This window comes from Egretta garzetta, unplaced genomic scaffold (assembly GCF_000687185.1).
Source record: "Egretta garzetta isolate BGI_Z169 unplaced genomic scaffold, ASM68718v1 scaffold598, whole genome shotgun sequence".
NCBI classification, from domain to species: domain Eukaryota; kingdom Metazoa; phylum Chordata; class Aves; order Pelecaniformes; family Ardeidae; genus Egretta; species Egretta garzetta.
The window spans coordinates 719,459-730,631 of NW_009260621.1; the positions used below are offsets into that span (position 1 = coordinate 719,459).

An 11,173-nucleotide genomic window follows, 5' to 3' on the forward strand; every position below is an offset into this window, starting at 1 on the left:
ATCATCCAGCACGACCCCAAAGTCACACAGGTGCTCGCATGGTGGCGTTGGGTGCATGGGTGAGCTCGGTCCCAGGTGGTACAATGGTCTGGCCAGGCTGCCAGCAAGGGCTTTGCCAACAGCTGATGAAACCTCATGTTCTGTGGCATGAAACTGTCATATTTAGAACATGAGGCATATTACATCTCCAGGGAAGGCTGTGAGCATCACTGTTGCAAGCTTTGCTCTGCCACGGTTTCCTTTCTCTTGGTGTTTGCTGGAGTCCCCTGCAGTGGTGGGCAGGGGGAAAGTAGAGCAGTGGATGGTGACAGTGGTTTTCCAGTTAAACCTGCTCCTGGAGCAGACTGGAGGGGATGCACTCACTGGTTCCCAGCTCAGGGTTCCCATCTGGAGATCTGGGTGAAGGCTGGGGATAGCGGAAGTTTCCAGGCTTCCTGCGGACACCCAGCCATGTGCGACAGGCCATGGGTCCTGGTCCCCAAACTGCAACAGCCCCTCTCCTTGCTTGCATCTCATAGGGATCAGTTCAGTGCGTTCGGCTCTGGGAAGGGAAGATCTACACTATCATCTAGTGTTCAGACCTAAGAAAGGATGGTAACTTGAAATGAGGTCTGAGCCCCAGACCTGACCTTTGGTCCTGGGTTGGGATGTTGAGCCCCAGACCTGTCTACAATGTTCAGCTCCTTTAGTGGGGTTAATTACAGTGGAGGAAGAAGGGTTGATGAGAAATAATTTTTCTTTCTGATGCAATGTGTGGTAGCTACCACCTGCTGCCCTTCAGAATTTGCTTTTGGACACTTAACCAATACTTGATAAGAGTTTGCCACATAGAGCAACCACCTCCAGGCTGGGCAAAGTGCTTAGGTACAAGGCAGTGAGGTCTAATGTGCCCAGCCAACTGTGTCTTGTCTTCTGATGCTGAACTCTGTGTTTTGCGTAGAGGAAGTCATGCTGGCTGAAGAGAACAAAAATTCTGGGACCTCAGCCTTAGAAGGTAAGACAAGCGATGCCCTGCCTAACCACCTGCCTGCCCTTCCTTCTACCTGCCCGCAGCTGAAGGTTGAAACCCTCTAGCTGCGATGAGAGGAGGGAGGTTTGGGGATGCCCCAGTGGGATTTGTGGCCTGAGAGAGGGGTGTGGGGAAATGGATTGACAGTGTAACCCCTAAGAGAGCAGGCCAGGAGGCCAGGAGATGTCTGGTCCCACAGAGGGATAGCTCTGGACTAGGGCCACCTGGTTATCTCCATCCTATTATCAGACCTGAGTTAGCCAAGTACTGATCACCAGGTCACGGTCCAATGAGCTGGCTACTGGCAGAGTTGGGCCACCAACACCCCTTCCTCTTCCCTTACCAGTGCTCAGGCGAGCCACCATCAAAAGGAACCGGACGGACGCCATGAACCGTGACTCGAGCGACGAGCACTGCGTCGATATATCCTCCGTGGGCGAGCGGAGGCTGGCGCAGAGAAGACCTCTTCATCCAACCTTGGGTTAGTGTAGTGTGGAGCTTTCCTCCCCAAGACCTCTGCCAGTTTATTGAGCTGCAAGGGTCATGCCCATCACGTGGAGATTGTCACAGATCAGCCATCTCTGCTAGTTTGACAGCAAAAGGGGCAAACCACCCGCTGCCCCCTCTACCATTTAAAAACTGTGTCATTAAGTCATGTCCCACAAGAACAATGCCTGTGACCCGTCTGTCCTGCCTCATGTTGCGAGGAAGGCTGGAGCACCCAACTCCTTCTCTCACGTTGACTGGAGCACTCAACTCCTTCTCCCCTTGCTTTTTCCTTAGGTAACCCCTTGAGCCATTCTGGCCTCAAAGGTGCCAGGGTGGACGGTGCCTCCTACTTACGGCACAAGGAGCGACTCCTGCGCATCTCCGTTCGCCACATGGTGAAATCACAGGTCTTCTACTGGATCGTCTTGAGCCTGGTGGCTCTCAACACTGCCTGCGTGGCCATCGTCCATCACAACCAGCCAGCCTGGCTCACCCACTTCCTCTGTGAGTCCCTGGGCTTTGCATAGGTGTGAGAGTACTGCATGGGCAGGCAAAACCTCCTGCAGCTTTCTTACCTCCAGCAGTCAGAGGTTGCAGCATGCCCTCACTCCTTGCCCCAGGGCACGTGGGGATGAATCCCACCAGAGTCATGCTGGTATGGAGCTGGATGGGGAATAATATGAATTACCTTCACCATTGATAAAAAAAGGACTGTGTACAGCCATTTAATTCAGCTTTGCCCTTGGCCCCATGGCCACTGATGGCTGTCCTAGCCCTGTGGGCAAATGTGGAGGAGGTTTACTGTCCTCATATCCTTCAGGTCCGATGTATTTATTGAGAGAGAGAAACAGACTGCTGATCTCAGGTGGGTTTGTCCTAAAATTGTGAACAGTGGTGATGGAAAGCTTGCTGGAGATCCATCTTTGAGTGCCCACAGGCAATTGCTGGAAAGGTGTGAATTTGCAGGGATGGGACTGGTCATGGGAGAACCCCCTGGTTAAAGTTTTGGTGCAGAGCATGGCATGGAGATCCCAAGCTTGAAACCAGTTACTGGAGCATCCCCCAACCCACCATGGGACATAGTACAAGGTCAGGTCTTGGAGGCAGTATGCCCATGTCTATTCTAGCATGGTGCTAACTGCAGAGCAGCGTGGTCAACCCCACGACAGCTGTGTGTTACTCCTGAGCTGCTGCAGTAGGGACAGTGCTGCTTTCTCAGCCATGTTATTCTTACTCACCTTGAGAATGTCCCTGTCAAGCACCGGGCCTACCCAAATTTGCATTAGCGTCCTCAGGCCTGCCGGGATCCCAGCATGCCACAGTGTGGTACGGCAGCTGGTCGTGGTGAGAAGCATCTTTTGGACAAGGTGAAAAGCCAGACTCTTGCCTGCTAATGCTCATGAAATAGCTGGAGTAGCTTTTCGCTGGCTCTTGGCTGTTCAGCTTGGTTACCCTGGCCAAGTTCCAGGCGTGCAATGATTTAAATCCAGCTTGCTAATATTCCCCTACAGTGTTGTGTGGTTAATGTCTTTGCAGATGCCTCAACCACTGTCATATAATGCTAAAGAGCTGCTCTGCTCCACGTCGGCCATCTCTGGTTTTCTCAAACCCCTGGGACACAAGTGCACCTACCCTGAAAGATTAACTTGAGGGGTTGGTGTTCTGTTACACACAATTTAGCTCCTCACAGACAAGCTTCCCTCATCCCAAACCCTGAGAGCTTGGGGAAGCAGCATGGTCCTCAACTTGTCCCATCTCTGTGGTGTGCTATATGGACCACAGGTGGGTGCACGCAGGATGGTCTGTGCAACTTGGTCCCCCAAGGGTAGCATGTCTGGGTTTTCTCTTTCAGACTATGCAGAGTTCCTGTTTCTTGGGCTCTTCCTCCTGGAGATGTCCTTAAAGATGTACGGGATGGGGCCACGCCTTTACTTCCATTCTTCCTTCAACTGCTTCGACTGTGGGGTAAGCGGCCCCAGCAATGCTGGGGGTGTGTGTGGGAGATGTTTGGCGGGTGTCTGCAGTGCACGGCACCAAGGGGGAGAAGAAGGGGATGGCCTTCACAGTGGGCAGGGGAGCCCTTTCTGCTGGGACAGCCTGCCCGTGCCAGACCGAGGTACCAGGTCTTGGGTAGGATGGTGGGTGCCTTGTCTTCAGGCACATGAAGGTTTCCTGCAACAGCCTCTCCCGAGCCTGTCTTTGACTCATGGCCATGTCTGCTTCTCAGGTCACAGTGGGAAGCATCTTTGAAGTGGTTTGGGCTATCTTCAGACCAGGAACCTCTTTTGGGATCAGTGTCCTGCGAGCCCTTCGTCTCCTGCGAATATTTAAAATAACCAAGTATGTACCAACCGTCTGTGCCTGTCGCCCGTCATCTCGGACTGTGGCTGCAGCCCAGATCCAGTTGCTCTTGCTCTTCTGTCAGCGTCACTGCGAGTGCTCCAGCAAGGTCTCTGTTTTGTAGGTACTGGGCATCCCTGAGGAATTTGGTGGTCTCACTGATGAGCTCCATGAAGTCTATTATCAGCCTGCTCTTCCTTCTCTTCCTCTTCATTGTAGTCTTTGCCCTGCTGGGAATGCAGCTGTTTGGAGGCAGGTAGGTCATTTCAAGTCTGGGGAACAGGAATTTCTTGGTGTTAAAACTAAGTGATGACAACCTTTTAGGTGCCTAGGAAGACTGTAGCCTTGCCTCTCAGCCTGCTACTAAGAGTGGTACTTCTCCCATACAAAAGTCTCTGCTCGGGGGGTGCTTTGGGCTGCGTGGTTCCTTCTGGCCAAGAGGTCTTTTGGGTTCTGGCAGCAAATGTTCAGGAGACCTGGGGGATGGTCCTCCTAAGCACAAGAGAGCTGATAGCACAGCAGTCAGGGCTCTGATGACCTTGGTAGTCCAGCCTGTTTATGTCCTTCCTGTTCTGCTTCCAGGTTTAACTTCATCGATGGGACACCATCAGCCAACTTTGACACTTTCCCCGCGGCCATTATGACAGTCTTCCAGGTAGGAGCTGGGCAGCAAGAGGACACAAACAGAGGGACTAGGGGCCACCTGCTCACTCCCCCCTGCCTGGAAGGGGCTCTTTAAACCAAACAAGTTGCCCTCCATCAAATGTCAGACTGTTTCCCCCTCTCCTCCTGCATAACAAAGTGGATGGCAAGAGATGGAAACTCTTCCAACTCTGTTACAGAAGGTGGAAGAGTTTCAAAACTCTTCTGAGGAGACCTAAATCCTCAGCAATGTCCAACGTAATTTCCCTCAAGTGCTACAACTGTGGAGCAGGGTTATCTGCTGCCAGGGTCTCCGTACTTGGCTCCTGGGCATTGGTGGGATGGGTAGAGGGGGCTGTCCAGGTGACGAGAAGGTGCGGGTGACAGAACTGCTGGCTTGCTTTCCTGCAGATCCTGACAGGCGAGGACTGGAATGAGGTGATGTACAACGGCATACGCTCCCAGGGAGGTGTTCGCTCAGGCATGTGGTCCTCCATCTATTTCATCGTCCTCACCTTGTTTGGAAACTGTATCCACCTAGCTGCTGTGCTTTTAGTGGAGACAACCCCATCTCATCTCCCTCTCTGGCTCCCCCCTCCCCACCCACTGCTCCTTCCTCCTCTCCCAGTTGAGGGAGTCCCATCACAGCAGCCCTGGATATCCCAAATGCAGAGAAGGAGCTGTTTGGAGGTGCACTGAGGGCTGTGTATATGGGATGGGTGAGGAGTTTGTCCCTCTGGCTGCTCCTCACTGAGCTGGTGAGGAGCCATCAGGGCCACCCTCCCTTGGTGGCTGCAGACACCCATGTCCTTAACACATGCCTTGTGCATCCTTAGCTGCTCACAGATACTCTGCTGAACGTGTTCTTGGCTATTGCGGTGGACAACCTGGCCAATGCTCAGGAGCTCACCAAGGTACGTTCCAGTTGCTCTTTTTTCTTCTCTTGCTGGTGTGAAGAGAGTGAAGAAGGGGGCTGGGGAGCGCTGCCTGTGACTGTCCTCGCTCCAGAGCTGCGGCCACCTTGTCCTTTAGCTCAGCCTGCTTTGGAAAGAGGTCAGGTCAAATTGGAAGTGGTGGCTCTTCCTCCAGGAGGGTACACAGGGTGGTCCCCTGAAACACAAACCCGTATCACTGGGCCAAGCCATTTAGGCTGCGATTTAGAGAACTGCTTAAACCTGCTGGTCTCGTGACTCTCCAGGAACACCCACATTTCCTATCAAGTGTGGCTTAACTATTTCTCCATTTAAGCTCTCCAGTTTCATTTCCCTCCAGTCAGATCGAGATAACCTTCATCTGTCTGATGGGGTCTGATGCGGGGACAGTTATTTGCCCAAGCAGTCTGGAGATGCTTTCCAGTGGTGTCAGTATTTGTTCCCCATCTGCCCGCAGGGCAGTGGATGTGATTTAGGATGCAATTTAGGATGGTGTTTGAGAAGGTTATTTGGCTTAGCTGTTTTTAAGACCATACTGGGAAATATTTGGGGAATGCTAAAATGTTGGGGCACCATCTGGATAACAGAGAGCAGGCAAGAGCTGCAAGGGTCATTGCTGCTCTTTGCGGGGGACCAGCAATCCCGCGGTGCCCATATTTTTGCAGAGCCCGTGCCTATTATTCAGATCCTTGGGGCTTCCTGAGAGGCTTCCACGCTGGTGTAAATCTGACCCATTAGCAGGAAAGAAGTGGGGCATGGGGCTCATTTGCCTGAGGGGTGCATGCAGGGGTCCCTGTCCTCCCACGGCGGGTGCAGGTGGCACTTCCAGGGGCTGCCGGCTGCTGCTGGGGTGAGAGGGGTGGGAGAGCCCCATGGCGTGCCAGCAGCATCAATTAAGAGAGCGCTGAGTTTTTGAAAAGGCTGAATGCGCGCTAATGACTCCTAATGACATTTTTTGCTCCGGAGACACAACCATACTCATTAAAGCAATACGGTCTCTGCTGGGGTCATTCATGGATGCCTTGCCTCCCACTCCATCGGGGGGATGCCTGTCTCGCCCCTGTGGCTGTGAAGAGGGAGGGCTGAGCTGGTCTATGCCGTCCAGGGTTGTTCTAGCGTGCACAGCCTAGATCTTGCCTGGAGTGGGCTGGGTTCACTTATTTAAGTCGCGCCGATGCCTTCAGTAACGTCTGGCGTAGTGGGGAAGTTGCGTCCCCATAATAAAATAAAGGCTGGCTCTGGAAATAAAGTGCCTGCTCCCCTTTTCTCCCGCATGCCTTGGCATCTAAGGTAGCCCTGTGCATCCTTCGCTGCCTCCAATGGCTGCACCTTCCCTTGAAACCCCAGCACCCCACTAAGCAACTCCCCTCTTTCCTCCGCAGGACGAGCAGGAGGAAGAGGAGGCCTTTAATCAGAAGCACGCCCTTCAGAAAGCCAAAGAAGTCAGCCCCATGTCCGCCCCAAACATGCCTGCTATCGAGTGAGTGACCCCCTCCGCTGCTACCCCGGTTGCCCCCCCGAGCCCAGCGGGGCTTCTCAGCAGGGTGGAGAGCTGAAGCAGAGCCTGGCACGGCTGTTTGCGGGGCCGCCGCAATGTAAAGGGGTCCCCGCATGGGGTGACTCCCTCTCCGGGTGTCTTCCTGAAGGATGGATGGAGATCGAGGAGCGTGCTCCCTGCAAGCAGCAATGCCTTCGGAGAGGTCTGGGAGTGGGGACCAGCTGAACCCCGCAGGACCTGGGTTTGCCCACTCCTGCCCCAGGCAGCAGCCTCAGAGCTTGGGCATGGCAGAAATCCCTTAGAAGAGGCTTTCTGCCCCAAACACTCAGGGCTGCAGCTAGGGGTGGGGAAGGAGGCTGGGGAGGAGGAAAGTATCTCCGTTTTTTCTTGGGGAGGGGTGATACTTGTTCCCAGAGAGCGTTTCTTTCTGGTGGAGCTGTGGGATTGCAGCCAGGGCTGGGGGAGAAGGGAGCAGCGATACCACAAATCTCCCCCGGGCTCCTTCCCTGGTAGTGAATGCAGTTATGAGAGATGGAGCAGGTTTGTGAAACCATGTTTGATTGTACATAAATTTGATCTGGGCAAGAAAAAAAGCCCCAAACCACATAAACCCCTGGCATAGTGTTAAGGAGCCTTGTCTCTGCGTTTCAGCAGAAGAAAATTCTGTTTTTTCCTTTCTAGACGCCGTTTTTCCCTTTATTTTGCGGTGTCATATGGTCTAAATCACATAAAACTTTCAAAGTCAACATTGGAACGAGGCGTTTTGATTTGTTTCCCAAAACAGTACATTTCAGTACAGCTGAAAGGATTTTTTTTTCCCCTTTTTTTTACAGAATCCCTTCCCAGGGAATTTTAGGTTTCATTATGCTTTGAAACCCAGCCAAGCTTGTACACGGCAGCATCTCTTGCAGATCTGCCGAGAGAAACCGCTGTCTTCAGGCGAGCACTGATCTGGGGAGGGGTCGGAGGCAGCATTGGCAATGGCCCCAGCTCCCTGGCTGGGCAGTGGTGGGATGTGATGGTCCCCCATCCTGCATGCATCACCCCTGGTTTTAGGGGCCGCAGGAGCTGGGGGTACTTGTAAGCCCTCCCTGGTCTCCCAGCAGCTCCAGATATCATCCTGCTTTGGGGGTGATGGGATGTTCATAATAAATCTGTGCCTGGGCAGGTTCGGGGGGGGGGGAGGGTTATGGGAGAGATGGCAGAGTCTCTGTGTTGTGACTGTCTCTGGCTACTGGCAGGAACGTGTCAGATAAAGCGAGGGAATAAAGGGATATAGACAGCAGAAGAGGCTGGAGGATGGACAGATAGGAGAGGAAGAGGGAGAGATGGACACTAAAGGATTTGCCCACTCTGCACATCTGTGCTAGAGTTCTCTAGCCATTGTCAGATCTAGCTGATTAGGAAAACAGATCTCTTGAACCTTTTGTTGTTGTTCTAGTGTCATTGAAATGGGAGGTATTGATATTTGCAGGTTTGTTTTCCAGCTCCTCTCCCTCATCGTGATGGATAGTGTCAGGGACAGGAAGGGGGTGCGGTGCTGTGGGTCTGATCATCTCCAGCATCAGGTCTGAGATGCCTTTGGTGGTGCAATGCTGATGCCAGCAGCCGGGGAGGGCTGGTGGGGACGTTGTAGCAAGGGAGAAGCCAGAGCAGAGCCGGTACCAAAGGGCTGTTGGAAACTCGGGACAGCGAAGCTGAGCCGGTCTCTGCGTTTGGGTGTGTGCAGACACAGATGGCTTCATTTCTATGTGGGTACCCAGCGCAGGCAGGTTTGGTACACGAGTTCCTGCCTGCAGAGAGGTCCGGTGGTGCTCGGGGATGAGTGCTCCCACGTGGCCAGGTTGGCGTGGGCGGCTGCGGTGCCGATCGGAGTATTGTATCTGTACATGGGCGCCGTTGGTGCAGATGGCTCGGGGCTGTTTGATGAGTGGGTGGCCAGATGGACGCATGCGGATGCTGTCATGTGTTGGTGCCTAACGTGGTGCGTGGATGCGTTTGAAGGCCGGGCCGCTTGCTGCGGGGATGGCGGCGGGCGCCTGCAACTTGCTCTCTGCCTCCAGCGTGGCAGCGGGCCATTCCCATGCGTGTGGCCGGAAGGAGTCGGTCACCAGCGTGACTCCCCCGGGGGCTGAGGGTATCGTTGCATTCGCAGGACAGCAGCGAGGTGTGCCCCGTCTCGCCTGCCGAGCTCTGTGTGCACGCGGGCACTTGGCCCCACGTGGTCGGAGCATATTTGCTTGCGTGTCCTGCACACACAGAAGGGTATTTGCAAAAAGCAAAACCTGTAAATCACTGTGCGCACGTTTGCATATGCTCATGGCTTTTTGCTTGGAGCTGTGCATATCTGAATCTTTTCTGTGCCGATACAAAGGATAAAGCCTTAAATCTCCCCAGCTGCCTGAAGGCAGTGGGGGTGAAGGGCACTGACAGCCCTGGTAGGCTTCCCTGTGTCGGGGCTGCTCAGGTGAAAGGGGCTCTGCGGTGCCTCAGCCCTGGGCTTGTGCCTCGCTTTTGCTGGGGAGCTTCATGTGCCCCTCTGCGGTCTCAGGGCAGCATCAACCCCTGGCAATGGCTCTGAGCAGCTCGGGGCTGGCCTGACACACGGCTTCCTCTGCAAAATTGCCACGTGTTGCTTGGGAGAAGTGAATTCGGAGGAGTTTGAAAGAGCTGTTAAATATCTAAGGATGTCCCAGGGCTTCTGAGGGGCTGCAGCCTGCAGTGCCCTCCCCCATGCCGCTGCTGCATGGCTGGCCAGTGCGGGGAAGGCTCCGCCGCCCCCACGACATGGATCTGCATCCCCCGCACGGGCACTGCTGCCTGCACCTCCCCGGGTGGCAGCGACGTGTGCCGTGGTGGGGCGTGGGAATCTGGGTGCAGCGCGTTTGAGTGTGAGCGCGGGCAGCCCTGCAGGCAGCTCGCTGCCGGTGTGCAAGCGCGTACGTGCAGGAGGTTTGCTGCCGGCCACTGCACTCCGGCACCCCAGCAGCCGGTGGCCGATAGGCACAGAGAAGCCGGCTGCCTGGGGCGGGGGGATACCTCTCTGCGTTGCCCACACGAGTCGAGGGAAGGGTGAAGGGGGAATTGAACCCATTTGTTTTTCCTCCCCAGAAGAGACAGGCGAAGGAGACACCACATGTCGATGTGGGAGCCACGCAGCAGCCACCTGTATGTGGGCCGCGGGGGCGCGTGTTGTCTGTGGCTCCTGTGCTTTCTGTGCGTCTTGCACCCCTGTTTGTGTGCGTGTGCGCTCGTGGTTTTGTGCGTGCCTACCCCCCTTGGTGTGCGTGCCGTGCAGTAAGTGTGTGTCGGTGTGTGCTGCTGCCCGTGGACGCGCAGCCGCGCGTGTCTGGGGGTGAGCAGCGTATGTGTACGCACACGTGTGTGCTCGTGGGTGTTTCCGTGTGCCTCGGTGTGTTGGGAAGGGGCACGTCTGTCTTCTCCGGGGTGTTTGTGTGCGTGTTTTTGGCACTGCAAAGGTTTCATGGCATAGCCTGGTCCTCCCTAGTGCACACCTGCAGGAACACAGAGAAGCCCAGCGCACCTCCTTCTCCCACTGGCACCCGGGGTGTGCTGGGCGAGGGGCTGTCCTGGCCGAGCACAGCTGAGCGCAGGGAGGGAGGGGGGCTCCTGTACCCGGTGGCGTTCTCCATTGCAAATGTCTCAGAGGGCCATCTCTCACTGAGAAAGGCAGGTCTCGTACCTGGCATCTTTCCCCCTCTTACTCACTCTCCCTGTCCCATCGGGACTGCTGCCCTTGCCAGCAATCTGGCTCTTGCGCCGGCGTCCCCTGCACCGTCATTTGTACCGTTAGGGCAGCGTCGCTCTGAACAGGAGCCTGGCTCCAAAGAGCTGGCAATGCAAAGACGTCCCCAGTGCAAGCAGGGTTCCCCGACTGAGTGAGAGGGCATTGCCTATATTTAAGGTGTCCCCAGGCAATCATGCAAGAGGAGGTGCCTGAAAGCTTCAGGACAGCTGTGAGGCTGCTGGGGCTGGTCCTCCATCAGCCTCACACATCCGAAGGGGCAGAAATACAGTTTCAGCCCCATTTCCAGCACCTGCAAGCACCAGAGAGATGCTGGAGGGCTGGGGACGAAGCAGGAGCCCAGCCTGTAGGCCTGGGGATGGAATTTCCTTCTCCCTGAGATTCCCAAATTAAATCCAGGGTGGGTGCTTCACCGGGGGGGTGAAGCACCAGCAGCGGGCTGGGTGTTCAGGACACCGACACCTTGCTGTCCCCCACTGCAGGCGGGAGCGTCGACG

The 11,173-nt window shown here is 55.1% G+C and overlaps 1 protein-coding gene across 1 annotated transcript in view; it reads left to right on the plus strand.

The window, feature by feature from the left end:
- The window catches only part of CACNA1E (calcium voltage-gated channel subunit alpha1 E), a 136,156-nt gene that overhangs the window by 54,886 nt on the left and 70,097 nt on the right, over nt 1-11,173 (plus strand). Inside the window, exons 9-19 of the mRNA XM_035900744.1 lie at nt 941-994; nt 1,356-1,490; nt 1,793-2,002; nt 3,351-3,463; nt 3,726-3,838; nt 3,963-4,094; nt 4,421-4,493; nt 4,892-5,009; nt 5,327-5,394; nt 6,795-6,892; nt 10,022-10,082. Coding sequence (XP_035756637.1) covers nt 941-994; nt 1,356-1,490; nt 1,793-2,002; nt 3,351-3,463; nt 3,726-3,838; nt 3,963-4,094; nt 4,421-4,493; nt 4,892-5,009; nt 5,327-5,394; nt 6,795-6,892; nt 10,022-10,082 — 1,175 coding nt within the window. The remainder of the gene's footprint in view (nt 1-940; nt 995-1,355; nt 1,491-1,792; nt 2,003-3,350; nt 3,464-3,725; nt 3,839-3,962; nt 4,095-4,420; nt 4,494-4,891; nt 5,010-5,326; nt 5,395-6,794; nt 6,893-10,021; nt 10,083-11,173) is intronic.